We start from the raw sequence: 15,830 nt of genomic DNA, 5'->3' as shown, positions 1-15,830 counted from the left end.
ATTTGATGAAAATTCATCCCTTTTAAATGCATTAAAATGTTCAATATTCTTAAATACGGGACAAAAAGGCGTCCCGGGAAGGGTTTGTCGGGACGCCGGGACAAAGGAGCAAAATACGGGACAATCCCGGGAAATACGGGACGTCTGGTCACCCTGGATGGAATAATAACTTGAAAATAATTACTACAATGTCTTTTTAAAGCCAGAACATTCTGCTCTTAAATCAAATGGAATAAATGCAATACAAATGGTGAAAGGCGATAGGATGAAACGGAACAATGTAAAAACACACACAGACAGTACACATGCACTTCTTTATTTACATTTGGCCACTGTGTTTATTGAAAACTTATTGTGAACCTTTTCAGGTGGGAAGGCAGATTGAGAGGTTGGTCTATGATATCACGAGATACGAATTAACCACGACGTCGGCATGTCAACATGGTCAAGGAATAGGTCCTACCTTTAACCGTTGCCTGCGTGTAGTTCCTGAGAATATAACCCCTGAAGTCGGAGAGTCTGCATATGTACCGTCCAGCGTCATCATCATCGACGTCATGGACCACCAAGGAAAAGTCTCCTGTAAGGTTATACCTTCCAGTCGCATACGCTGGGACGGTGACTCCTCGTGGTGGTGGATACCAGGTGACTAGATTTGTTCCTGACGCCAGATCGGGTCCTGGGATTCAAGGTGGTACAAGTAAAAATGAAGGTATAATGGAGGGTGACACGACATTTGCTCATGTGACATTTCCTGCTGCCTTAATATCTCACATGACATAGAATTAGAGTTAGGATTGTAATAGAGTTTTTGGTTCAGAATAATGTAAATGATTGTAGGATTGGCGTTTATTTAGTTTTGAGGGTTATATTTTATGTTTGGTTAACCTGCAGATTTTCCATTGGACCATCTGTCAAAGGAGCAAATGTCATTTAACCAAAATTGAGGTCCGTCAACGAGATGGATGAGAAGGCCAACTATACTAATTTACCGTCAATTAACCATGATAATCTAGCAGGGATTTATACCATCTATAGCGATATCAATAAAGAAAATATGTCTTGGCGTGGTGCAACAGATAAAAAATAAATGAATGGTGCCGCATGGAGACAATTGTTTGGAAAGATATTATCGAAGTTTAGCTTTGGAAAGAATATTAAATACTTTAAAGAGGGGGTTTGAAAGCATCTAACGAAAGATGAAAGATCTGTTAAACTGTTCTTTAGTCGCGGGTCATAACAATGTAGCTTTCTTGGAGAGTTAAATGATTGGGCGGCGACACTTCTTGAGTTTGAGGCATGGGTAGTGTATTTTGTTAGTTCAGCACACGGTCGCCCATTGTGTCCATTTAGGATTCGGGACTCGTGAAAGTGAGAAATAAAATAAATAATTGCACGTCATCGAGCCATTGAGTCACCGATTTATATCGTATTCGTGAAAGTTCAAGTTCTAGTTAAATTTGCAGTCAATTTCATTTCAATCATACATGTACAATAAAAATAACATGATACAATCATAATAATCTAAGTCTCTCAACTTAGGAAATGGATGGCATAGGTAACTAGAATGAAAGGTAGCGAAACTTAAAGGAGAATGAAACCATTGGAACAAGATAGCTTGTGTGAAAACAGAAAAATCAAAGAAACAGATCAACGAAAGTTTGAGAAAAATCGGACAAATAATGAGAAAGTTATGAGCATTTGAATATTGCGATCACTAATGCTATGGAGATAGCAAATTGGCAATGCGACAAAGATGTGTGATGTCACTGATGAACAACTCTCCCCATTACTTTAGTATATATTTCACTTGAATTGCCTCTTTTATCACATCTATCCATAGATCATGTGCTCTTTCTACATGAGGGCATGTAATACATACTTTTTAAGAATACATCATGGATAAAGAGTTTGTATCATCATAAGAAAAAGCAAATAGAGGCATTTTGAGGGCATTATAGTCCACCAAAGGGAAAGTTGTTCATCAGTGACATCATTCATCCTTGTCACATTGCCAATAGGAGGATCTCCGTGGCATTAGTGATTGAAATATTCAAATGCTCATAACTTTCTCATTATTGTTCCGATTTTTCTCAAACTTTCTTTATTCTTATTCTTTGATTTTTATGTTTCTACATAAGCCTACTTGTTCCAAAGGTTTCATTCCCCTTTAATAGTCCCTGGACATTGGTAGAAAATAACAATTACGTGGTAATGCAAATGTTCCAATGTTGCAGACATGCTTATATGCACACTCGATTTTACAAAATAACGGGTTACGTTAAGGGTTAGTCATCCATTCATGCGCATACACACCCAAACACTCACATACCCGCACATACACCCAGACAATAATAAAGGATAGGGTGTTAGTCATCAAATCTTGCACATACACACCCCAATCACGCACATCCCCACACACGCATGCAGTAAATGATGCATGATATATAGAAAGATAGATGTTAAATGAGTGATCAGGGATCCGCTGCAGAAAGGGTTGCGTTTAAACGCAAGTCAAAAATCAATCGCAACTCCCTAATGCGCGCTGTTGATTGGTTGAAAATCAAGTTGCGCATGATTTTTAGAGTTGCGATTGATTGCAACTCTTTCTGCAACGGGCCCCATAACAGTTTAGGGGAATAGGAAGAGAGCAACTGGCTCCTCAATTGTACCGTAAAAGATGACAGTGTCATGACAGAAGGCCACAATGCAAAATGTTATCAGTAATGAATTTTGCTCATAGTTCATAGACAATACAAATAAAGCATTATTGTTCTTACCCTTCAGCCAGAAGACAGCTAATGGTTCACCTCTAAACCGACATTGCAGCACCCCATCATGTCCTCGAAGAAAAACAGGCCTTACATCCACCACTACCACATCCACAGGAATGTCTAAGAATAAAAAAATTTATCAAATATATTTTTAAAAATTCTAATTTATTTTTAAAAAGACCTAAAAATATCCTAAATCTTCGAAAATCTTACTGACAAATGATGGGGGGTTTCGTGACCGGAGTACCTTTTTTACTTTTTTTAATATTTATATTTCAACCATTCCACAATGATATAAAACTAAACATAGAAAGATAATTCCATTCTTCAAAACAGATTGCCAGACTGGATAGAGATGTGCGTATGTGCGAGGGTCTGGCGGACGCCGTGTGTGTGCATTGGTCAGTGTGTGACGTATATGCGGGTGTTGTTTTGCGCGGGCGTGCGCGTGGGTGCATGGGTGGGGTGTGTGTGGGGTGGATGGTGGTAGTGTGAGTTTCTGTGATAAGTTTTACCTTAATGTATCGTTTAAATTTTACGTAAAACTTAGATAACGAAATTAGCATCACTAAAATTAATTTTAATGTTCTCTTTTTTTACGTTCAAAGTCCTTTCATTTCAGTTCAAAATAACTACAGTTCACTTCTCAGACGCAAGTCATGTCATCACGGCTCACCAGCAATCCATTAACCAGCAATCCATTAATTGCGGAGGCTGTATAAATATGTTTTCTGGAATGTAGGAAGAAATTTAATTAGTTAAAACAGAATTTAAGTACTTAGCCAAAAAGTATATTTAAAAGGGGGATGTTATGTATTTGCATAAGCAGATGAGAGGAGTCTACCTATGAACGCTATCAAATTTAGGTCCGTTCCATAAAGAATCTCCTGAAATAGAATGTTTTCTTATCGGGTACTACAACAGGAATATAAATGACAGTCTTTGTCATGTATCCGTTGTATTACAGCATTATGAGTAACGCTAGTGCTATCATTTCGTGTATGATATATAGTACAATAAATACCACAGTATGCACCCAAGTATGACTTCCGATGAAAAGAAATAAATTGACAGGGCAAAGTCTACATTATTTAGTCACAAGAATACATTTGCCTCAACGACTGGGTCTATATAGTCGTGATAGTATTAAAACATATGCATGTGCGCCTACAGGTTCAGGCGATCGAGACTATAGGCCCCTTTGTAGTGGCCCAATGTAATCTAAGTCCAGGGCCACGTGCTACTTTGGTTCCATGACATTTGCTCCGGCGACAATTGCTCCGATGTAAAATCTGCACATTAAGCGAAACATAAAATCTTATCTCCAAAACTAGATAATCTTTACATGAACCAACCATTACAATCCTAGCTCTAATATCCTATGCCTTCTGAGATATTAAAGGTCAAGTCCACCTCAGAAAAATGTTGATTTGAATCAATAGAGAAAAATCAGACAAGCACAATGCTGCAGGTTTCATCAATATCGGATGTAAAATAAGAAAGTTATGACATTTCAAAGTTTCGCTTATTTTTAACAAATTAGTTATATGAACGAGCCAGTTACATTCAAATGAGAGAGTCGATGATGTCACTCACTATCTCTTTTGTTTCTTATTGTTTGAATTATACAATATTTCAATTTTTATGAATTTGACGATTAGGACCTCCTTGCCTGAAGCACAAAATGTTAAAATAATGGAATTCCACGTGTTCAGGGAGGAATGAAACTTCATTTCACATGACAATGACGAGAAAATCAAAATATTTCATATTTAAAACAATAAAAACAAAAGAAATAGTGAGTGAATGACATCATCGACTCTCTCACATGTCTCATTTGGATGTAGCTGGCTCGTTCATATAACCGTGTTTGTGAAATGAAGCGAAATTTTGAAATGTCATAACTTTCTTATTTTACATCTAGTTTGATGAAATTTTCAGTGTTATGCTTGTTGATTTTTTCTCTTTTTATTCAAATCAAGTTTTTGTTGGGGTGGACTTGTCCTTTAAGACCGGAGCAATGGTCGCAGGAGCAAATGTCGTGTCACCGCTACTTTCAACTCCCAACAAGGATCTCGAAATGATTTCAACAAAATAGAAAGTGGGAAGTGGTGACATTTTAGAGCTTGTCTAAATTCATATATGCCTTCATGCAGGAGGAAATTTCCCGTGGAAATTCCATTGGGTGTCCATGGAAGTTATGTGTCAAAATTGTCTGGGTGCTATGGTTAATATTCAGCTTGATCCTGAAAAGTATAAACAGCTTTCCGTAATTTGCATTGTTATCAAAAGTGATGGTACACCTCAGCTGACTAATTAAACGATAATGCCGGGTAGTGTCTTGTCTGTGTCGTTGAAAATCAAAACCCTAACTTAAACACGAACATGAGAATATACAAGGTCATAAATCATAATCATATACATCTAAGCAGTAATTTGCCCTAGCTTATGAATGTTCAGATTGATATGTCGCTCTCCCTACCCCGCACACGCACGCACGCACACACCCACACACGCACTCCCGCAAAGATGCACGCTCTTACAGAGAGCTATATGCTCGTATTATGCAGTGCAGCTTCATGGCCTCGACACACAGGCCTAACTCACGCCATTCCCATGTTGCTCCCTCACCCCGCTCTTAATTTTTTTTCTCCCGGTTGGCATTGCGCCAAGTAGGAACAGATGCATATAAATATGCATGTCAAGTTCATGCCAGATATGTGAACAATAGACCCACACTGTGAATAATGCAGCTCACCCGACCTTAGATATCAGGCAAAATGTGCAAGCCATAATTATATAGCATTGAATATTCGGTATGTAGTCTGGGCTTACATTGCAGTGCATAGGCGTATCCAGGGGGGGGGGCCCGAGTGGCCCGCCCCCCCCCCTATTGGCGGAGCAAATAAAAGAAAAAAAGGGGAAAAGGAAGGAAAAAAGAAAAAGGGAAAAGAGAGGAGAAAAGAAGGAAGGTAAGCATAAGATGGGAAGATGAGTGAATAAAATAAGATAAGGGGAAGACTTGGAAATTACTATTTTTTTTAATCTTTCATGTCGGGATATAAAATTTTCGCTCGCGCTTTGCGTTCGCATTGCCTTTTAGGTGATATGTTGCTCAATATGGACCTTAAAATTTCAAATTCTGAAGTCAATATGCAAAACATATTTCAGCTGGGAAATTGAACTTTCATTATTATGTTTTATTTACAAATTGATTTTTTAATAGTGTAAATATTTCTGTTTTATGGTCTGAATATTAACAATTTCTGCTTGCGCTGCGCGCTCGCAAAATTTGATTTGTCAGGTACCTATTATTTTCCTGTATTCCATGAAGTTCTCAAAATATCCCTATTTAGGTCAGATTGTCAAAACGTATCAGCTAGCGCTGCACGCTTGCATTTTGATTAATGAGTTATGTATATCTCAATATTAATTCTAAAACAAACTACTTAAAATCACCATTTGATGACAATCAATCATAAATTTCTGCTCGCGATTTGCGCTCGCATTGATAGATTTTAAACTCATGCATCTTATGCATAATTACAAAAGTGCTTTAAATGTCCAATTTTCAGGCCATGATATTAATAGATTTTGCGCTCTCATGCTTAGGAAGAGAAATAGGAAGATAGTCATCATTTTCTTATGATGACATAATGTCCTTATAGAATATCCCGGTCCTAGGTCAAAACTCAAAATAACAATAATTGAAAATATCAGCTCTGTTTTAACTGTGATCCTTCTTCACCTCACAATTTTTCCACAAAATGATTGCAATACAGAGCTTAAAGTGACCCCTTTTCAGATCTGAATATCATATATTTTTAGCTCGCGCTTTGCGCTCACTTTATTGATTTTCATGGTAAAAAAAGGTATTTAGAATACCCAAATTCTAGGTCGATATCTCAAACACACGTTTATTCAGATACGCAGCTTGTTCTCCATTTAAATAATTATCCAGTTTCAGATAACAATATAAAAAAATTGTCTGCTCGCGCTTTGTGCTCGCATTATTAATGTATGAAAATTTCCAATAGCTTAACCTTTTCATGATTTACAAAACATGAATAGAGTGTCCATAATTTTTCCGCTCGCGCTTCGCGCTCGCATCAATAATGTTCAGTTTTTGTCTTATCCTTTCCACGATTACAAAAAGTGCTTAAAATTTCCATTATTCAGGTAGAAATGTCAAAAATTTTCAGCTCGCGCTTCGCACTCGCAATATTTGAATGTTGAAATATGTAACGTCTTCATGGCTAAGTTCAAGCAGTCCATAACAAATACGTTTTCGATCAGCTCAAAACGTATAAGAAAATTTCTGCTAGCGCTCTGCACTCGCATTATTAATGTAAGGAAGATCTCCACTTCCTCATCCTTTTCATGATTTACAAAACTTGAATAGAGTGTCTCGTTCAGTAGGTCTAAATCACGAAATTTTTTGCTCACGCTTCGCGCTCGCACCAATCGTTCAGTTATATACCTATTCTGTTAAGTTACAAAAAGTGCTTAGAATTTCCATTCCTTAGGTAAAAATGTCAAAAAATTTCAGCTCGCGCTCGCATTATTTGATTTTTTTTAATATGTAACGTCTTCATGGCTAACTGCTAGCAAGTCCTTAACTCTTTGCCCGCCACGGACGACTCGCGGCACATACAGCGGACTGCCAACGACGACTTAAGTCACAGATCGCACACAATGCATAAGGCACCCCAAAATTAATGTGGCGCAGGGGGGATAGTGTGCGTGGCGGGCAAAGAGTTAATAGTACTTTTTCCATCAGTTCATTTCTGCTCGCGCTTCACGTTCGTAATAATTATTCACTTGCATACACATCTCTTTTCAGGATTGCCCAGAATGTTCAAAACTGTTAGAAAAAAGTACATAAGATTCCCAAAAAAAAACCAGCTCGCGCTTCGCGCTCGCATTATATAAATAATGATTATGGTATTATATATTTATGTTTATTCATAAAAATAAAGCTAAGAAGTGACTAATAGGACTACCCCTTTAAAGTAACAAAAAATCCCGGCAAATATCATATTCGAGTGGCCGATCGGGGAAAATATGGCTAAAAAAATTCCGCCCCCCCCCCCCTATTGGCGAAGGCTGGATCCGCCCCTGCAGTGTGACATCCAGACATAATTTTTCTGCTTTTATTAAAGGACAAGTCCACCCCAACAAAAACTTGATTTGAATAAAAAGAGAAAAATTCAACAAGCATAACACTGAAAATTTCATCAAAATCAGATGTAAAATAAGAAAGTTATGGCATTTTAAAGTTTCGCTTCATTTCACAAAACAGTTATATGCAAATCTTGGTCGGTATGCAAATGAGAAACCGATGACATCACTCACTATTTCTTTTGTATTTTATTATATGAAATATTTTTATTTTCTCGTCATTGTCATGTGAAATGAAGTTTCATTCCTCCCTGGACACGTGGAATTCCATTATTTTAACATTTTGTGCTTCAGGCAAGGAGGTCCTAATCGTCAAATTCGTAAAAATTGAAATATTGTATAATTCAAACAATACAAAACAAAAGAAATAGTGAGTGAGTGACATCATCAACTCTCTCATTTGGATGTAACTGGCTCGTTCATATAACTATTTTGTTAAAAATTAGCGAAACTTTGAAATAACGTTTTTATTTTACATCCGATTTTATTGAAATTTTCAACATTGTGCTTGTCTAAATTTTCTTTATTGATTCAAATCAACATTTTCTGAGGTGGACTTGACCTTTAACGCTCGATGTCATTAAAGGGTTTGAGTGACATTATGTGTCATATGTGATCCTTAGCGGCTACATTTGTCATGTTAGGATTTAACTGATCTGAGCATGTATCACTAAAAAATATGCCTCAAAGTCAGTCTAAAAAGCTTACAAAGGCCTATACATGATTAGCCTACACAATTGTGATATGTAATTCCATTTCTTAATGTGAACTCCTCTTATAGGCCTGTTGAATAGGTGAAATGCAAAGAAACCAAAACATAATTATACATAAGCCTACATCATTAATTAAGTTTATTTCTTTGACTGAACATTTCCTTATCATGTTTTAACTTGATACTGAAAGAACATGCAGTCGTTCATTTTTAGCAAACCTCCCAAAATAGTTATATTCTTATGTTTCACTCTTGCAACTCTGAATCATGTTGTGCAACTCTCCCACCCACCAAAAAAAATGCCTGATCAGATCACCGCTCTAAAATCTGTATGATTTTGAAAGACACGTAATGATAAAAGAAAGGATTTTTAAATTTACCGGAAGTTCAGACACCTCATCTACTGATCTGACGATGAACGGGATGAAGTCAATGGCTTTGCTATTATCATGATTTTACGCTAGGTATCGCAATATTTGTTTTATTCAAATAGTTCCTCTTTAAATATACTGATTAGGTTGTAGAATTGGGTCTAATATTAGTAAAGTTGTGGTAAAACAAATATATGACCCATAATTCATATTCACGTTTAATTCCCAACTTTGCTTACGAACTATCTCAGATCCTGGTGGATATAACCTTCAACTATGACAGAATACCACCATTTGCATAATAGCCTATACATGCTTTCATTTGTTTTGAATGTTGCTTGTATGTTTTCACTCTACCTAAGTCCTTTTCAATAGGTCAAAATTCTGTCATTATCGTATATATTTTTGGACAATTGCGCCAAACATATTTTGTAACACAATGTAACACAAAGTGAACAGAGAAGTAGAATTTCATAATTCGAAATCAAGCTTTGTCTTCTACATACAATGTAGATTTCCTCATTTCTTATTTGTCATGCGTTTAAATAGCACAAATCTGTTTTGATTGGTTTAACCTGCTGTCAATATACGATCAATGGCATTTTTGTGGGGTCTAGCCTACAGGGACTATTCTTCCACCCCCCCCCCCCCCCCCCAAGAAAGAAACTTAATTACCATCGTCTGCAGTAACCAGCAAGAATGCTGTCGCCAAAGTGATGATGATGAAGAAAGCATAGAGCTCTAATCTCGCAATGGCCCTTATAGCCATTTTCTTGATATCTGCGGGAATAAAGAAAGTGTGAAATTATTCAGACTTGTATTATTGTTATAACGATTATGATGATGATGATGATGATGGTGATGATGACGACAACGATGATGACGATTGATCGATTGATTGATACAAGTGTAATAATTTTTCTCAGCATATGCATACATACATCCTAACAATCTACTTGAAATGTAATTATACCTGATAAGTTTCTTTTTTTCTAAATTATTAAAACACTAGCAGAAAAAAAAATCTATATACATATACCAACATAATACATTTTGGAATGTGGGATACTTCCATCTTAAGCTTAGAGCTTGAAATTGATAAAGGCCTCGAAAGGATGGTGATGATGACGATGCTGACGATGATGATGATGATGATGATGATGATGACGACGATGATGGTTGAGTGGGTGAGTGATTCGATTGATTTATTTCCACATTCCAATAACAAAAGTGTATATCCAAGTGTAATCATTTTTCTCAGCATATGCATACATACATACATTCTAACAATCTACGTGAAATATATTTATACCTGATAAATTTCTTATTTTTTCTAAATTAATAAAACAAATAGCAGAATAAGAAATATATGTGTATAAATATATATATATATATATATATATATGTGTGTGAGTGTGTGTGTATATATATATATATATATATATATACATATACATATACATATATATATATATACATATATATATATATATATACATGTATATATATATATATATATATATGTATATATATATATATATGTATATGTATATATACATATACTGGAAAAGATGGGTTTTTTATTAAGATTTGATGAAATGAAAGGTTGTGGGCGCGACTTTTTTTTGGACTGCTGTTATTATCAGTGGTTGCGCCATCAACACAAGAGGATGCTTTAAACTGTGGCCAAAGGAACCCGACATCTTTTTTATTTCGCCTTTATTCGTCACAAAACATAAATTGGACACGATTTTTTGCGACCCTTACCCTGTCATCATACACTCTTGAAATGTATGGCAACATACTGTCTACACAACAGTTGGTTTAAAAAAAATAATCAAACTCTGGGTAGTTTTCAACCAATACTGTGTAGTTTTCACCAAAGCACACAATATTGATTAAAAACTACCCAGAATTGAATAAATTTTCAACAAAATGTTGTGGGAACAGTATGTTGCCCAACATTTTCAAGAGTGTAACGGTATCTTGAGAGTTAAAGAGTGAGCAATTACAAAAAGACCATTAATACTTTTCCACTTACACTCTGAAAATTTTGGGTAAAAGTGCTCCATGAGGGTAACCTTATAACCAACCAGCATTGTTCATTTCTTTTAAGCATTCTTATTTATCCAGTGTGATGAAAATTTTGCCCATTCTAAAGTAATTGCTGCTTATTTTATAACCTTACTGGACAATATGCTTCCCGCATTCTGGCATTGGGTAAAATACTGCCCCAAATTGATTGGACACATAATTACCCTCGTAATGGTACAAATTTTACCAAATATTTTTTACAGTGTACACTCTTAATATATTGGGTAAAAATGTTCCATGATGGTATTTATGTGTCCAACCAACATTGGGCATTTCTTTTAAGCATTTTTTATTTATCCAGTGTGATGAAAATTTTGCCCATTTCTAAAGTAAATGCTGCTTATTTTTTTTTACCTTACTGGATAATATAATTCCCGCATTGGTTAAAAAATACCGCTGCCCCAAACTGGTCGGACACATAATTACCCTCGGGCTGGTTAAAATTGTACCCAATATGTTTTTACAGTGTTACAGTTCAAAACTGCACAATAACCATGATAAACAGCGAAGTAGAAAGTTTCCAGAAATGAGCAATTTGATTGTTCTATTCATCAACTACAATCATATTATTTCATTAATGCATGGCAGATATGCTCTGCCGTAGAAAACTGAAAGTGAAAGGATTGTGTCATGTGAGATAGTTACGTTTTAAAGACTTTCTTATTGCAGGAGAATCATCAGGCTCTTTTGTTGGGGGGGCATTTTTTACCTAAGATTATCATCAGAAATAAAATAATTATAATTTTTTTCTAGCACCCTATCTTCCACATGGTTCCTTATTGAAATATCAACATAACAATTCATGTGTAGTAAGTCTTTCCACACGAGGAATAATTTAATATCAACATGTCATCTCTTCAAAAATGATTTATAGTAATTTATCAATGTTCACATGCAAAGTAGAAGATCTTTAGTGCCCCCCCCCCCTTTAGCAAAACGATTTTTTTTCGCATAAAGTATTACGTACAATTAGAAATATGTCAGTGCTGTCAAACTTTTCTGTTTAAATTTTCCTTATACTTTTCCATATGGCATGTTTATTATTGCTGATATTTCTATACAATCATCCTTAATTATTCATATTATTACTTTAATCATTATTATTATCATTATGATTGTTACATTATTTTATTCAATTTTGTCATTTTACTTCATTTCCAACAAAATATAAACTAGGTAGATACAATCAGGACAAGACAATGTCACAAAATATACTAAGAACATTAAATCAACTTGAAATAGACAAAGGATTATATGATTTATAATTTGCGAAAATGGAGGATCCCATGCGAAAGCAAAGCTTCTAGATTGTAAGCTTGAAAAGGTATACAAATATTACGGAACAAACTCAGGAATAAGATCAAGATTAATATCATCGTTGTCAACATCATCATTGATATTAGCATTATCATCGTCGTCATCAACGTCACCACTGTAATTTATTATACATATAATCACCATGTTATATAATGAAAGAATATATACCTACGGGTAAGTTTGCCTTCATTTCACACAACTTTGTTTCTTTATTCTCGTTACATAGCTATATACATGTATAATTGCACACGTAATAACTGCACGTCAAAGTTTGTATCCTTGTAATGTGATTTGCTATTTCCTTCCACATCGATGTCAAATGTCAATTATCTGCCACTTGAAACATTAGACAGAAAAAAACATCTGTCAAGCAGAGTAGTTACCATAAACAGAAACAGAAATAGCACACATTGGCCACACCATTTTTTTTACAAAATGTGTGATGAACATTATTATAGCCACGGCAGTTGGACATGGGTTGACTATTTTAATTAGCCCCAACTTTTACATTTTATTTACAGAAATATTTCATGAACATACCAACACAATGAAACACAATTCATGTGATCATGCTCAGGCTTTGGAATATTGGGGGTTCGATCATATTCCTCCTCTACTAATTTTTTATATGACCGCATGCGGGGATATTCATAAAGTTGTAAAATATTTCCTTTTGAACTTCATATCCTTCAGATCAAGGCGGGATTGTTTTTTTCTTTTTCTGTATGAAATTTGGCATTGCCAGTTCTTAGTGTCAAACGTTGAATACACTAAATTGAAAGAAAGTGTGTGTGATTAACACAAACGATCGATGTACCAATTACAGAGCAATCAAGGCACAAAGTCTGGAAGTGAATGAGGAAGCTCTTTTCGGATAAAAAAAATTGTACAGTGACACATAGGGGCAAAAACGAATTTGCTTCGGAGGATGTACGCACTGGCGGATCCAGGGGGGGCACAGCTGGTCAGTGCCCCCCCCCCCCTTGAGAAGCAAATTAAAAAAATGTAATGTGAAAATGGCATTAAAACACAAGTGTGTCCCCCTCCCCCTTTGATAGTGAAGACTCTTTTGGAAAATCCTGGGTGTACGTTTAGCATTTTTTGAATGGTAACGTAGAATATCGGTCACAAACGTCAACATAATGCAATAGCCAATAAGCCGATTACACCATAATTACCAAACGAGCATGCGCGCTCTTTACCTTGATTGATAAAGGTGTGCTTCGATCATGGCTATACTACTGTTATACAAAACACAGCTCGATTACACATCTCCCGACTCCCGCCATTTCTCCGCGACCTTTGATCTTGTAAATGTTCACTATTGGTATCGTTGGCAACTTACCTACATGTACTCGCAAAATATGATGTGTTGTACTTTCAGGTGACTGGCTTATTTTAATTGCTCTAGATCTTCACCGAAAAAAGGTGTTCTTTCCAATATTGCGTAGTACTTCAGCACAATGAAAAATTGCCTACCAGTAGGACACATAAAGAGTCATATATACAGATATAGACAGAAACTGTATTTTGGGGAATCCCCCAGATAGTCACGAGACATCAGACTGTGCGGTGTAGTCTGCAGGAAACAGACCCTGATTGAAACTGACCAACACAAGTTGTTCTCCACGCAAATCAAGATTAGCAATGCAAACTTGCTGTTTCAATGCAACGATGGGGGTTTTCAGTCCACAAGGAATAGCGGATCAAGCGTTTTGCCAAATAGAGGGGGATTTGACAATGACACAAAAATATACCAAACAAAAAAGTAAGTCCTCCCTAAATCAAATTACTGTAACTTTTGAACGGAATTACACTGAGATATGATATTTCGTAGGTGGTTTTCAACATTCATTAAGCAACTCCTGGGCGAAAATGAGATTGATCGGTTGAGTCACACATGAGTGATTAAAGATTAAATTAAAATGACCATTTTTGAAAGTCACAAGAGTCGTGTTTCAGATTGTGCAAATACAAAGTTAGACAAAAGTTGTTTTTAGGTGAATTTTATGGTGTTATGCTGTTTTCCTATCCACCATTTAGCCACTCCACACACAATTTTGATATCGTATGTTCATGGTTGAGTGAGCACATTGTATTTCAGGGGCCGCAGAAGCGGGGGTTCAGCCCCCACATTTTTTCCTAAAAGCATGTACAAAAATGTAAAATTGACCATACGATTGTGATTTTTTGCATGCCTCAGCCCCCACCCTCCCACTTTTGGCTCAGCCCCCCCCCCCCCCTTGGAAAACCGCTCCGCGGCCCCTGTATTGTTACGTATCATCAAAGGGGTTTATGGTAGTATCTTCTACAACTTGTTAGATTATGTTGAAATTTGAAAATGTTGGTGGCTCCCCCGATTATAGGCCCCTCCCCCATTTTAAAATTCTGGATCCACCACTGATTTGTCTATAATTGAAACTGATCATGAGAAATTGTTACGAAAGAATACATTTATGTTGTATAAAGAGTATTCATTCCTAAGTTTTCGAATGTGCTCGCTCAACCATGAAAATTGATAGAAATGATGGATGATAAAAAAACATTTGAAACCGAATTTGCCCTCAATATTCATTTTATTACCCTTCAAAATGAGTCTGTGACATTGAAAATACCAATTTCCCAAGTTTGATGCGTGCTCACTCATCCATGATAAACATATCGATTTCATTTTTGCTTAGAATTCTGCCCATATAGGTTGATAAACATTACAGCCAAATGACATTGCTAAAGACAGCCTTGAAATTAATAAAGGGTTACTTATTCTTAAACAAATGCACCCATAATATACACAAGCCTATCAGAGAGGAAGTCAAAATGTTAACAATTATGAAATGAGGGTTTGTTTCATGGACGGCTTCTGTCACTTCTGCGAACAGTTATTTCATGAAACTTCGCACGTGGCTTCAGAGTAACACTATCCAAAAGACGCGTACACCAAAATAGCAATTCAACACAGCCTATATAGGCCTTAAACTTTCTTCTCATTTGCATAATTTTCGAATATTGTGTGCTCACTGATGCATTAAAGATTGGGATTTTCATAAAAATCAAATTAAGTATGCAAGGAGGTTTGTGACAGATATCCATAGTTACAAATTGCATATTTTCCAATAACGTAAAAAAGAGCTTATCACATTCCACATATTCTTTCAAGCGTAAATGTTTAATTAAACCCCTTTGAATCATTGAAGCATGCTAATTGGTCATGAACATAACGAAAAAGTTGAGAAAAGATCATTTTCAGTTACCAAAATTAAACAATAATTGCCTATGATATTTGAAAATCGTATTTTTTTTGTTTTCAATAAACGTTCATTGAGCCGTGAAACGATTATATTGTTGAAGATACCCTTCCCCTAAATAACTGTGATCATATTC

The 15,830-nt window shown here is 35.9% G+C and overlaps 1 protein-coding gene across 1 annotated transcript in view; it reads right to left on the bottom strand.

Moving 5' to 3' along the window:
* LOC121419539 overlaps positions 1–11,137 on the bottom strand; it is a 63,594-nt gene extending 52,457 nt beyond the window's left edge. The window contains exons 1-4 of the mRNA XM_041613994.1: positions 11,080–11,137; positions 9,714–9,818; positions 2,781–2,894; positions 464–679 (exon numbers count right to left, since the gene is read on the bottom strand). Coding sequence (XP_041469928.1) covers positions 464–679; positions 2,781–2,894; positions 9,714–9,818; positions 11,080–11,137 — 493 coding nt within the window. The remainder of the gene's footprint in view (positions 1–463; positions 680–2,780; positions 2,895–9,713; positions 9,819–11,079) is intronic.
* Between the last annotated feature and the right edge of the window lie 4,693 nt (positions 11,138–15,830).

This window comes from Lytechinus variegatus, chromosome 8 (assembly GCF_018143015.1).
Source record: "Lytechinus variegatus isolate NC3 chromosome 8, Lvar_3.0, whole genome shotgun sequence".
Lineage (NCBI taxonomy): Eukaryota > Metazoa > Echinodermata > Echinoidea > Temnopleuroida > Toxopneustidae > Lytechinus > Lytechinus variegatus.
The sequence above is the reverse complement of the archived record's forward strand: the minus strand, read 5'-3'. Positions and strand labels throughout refer to the sequence as shown.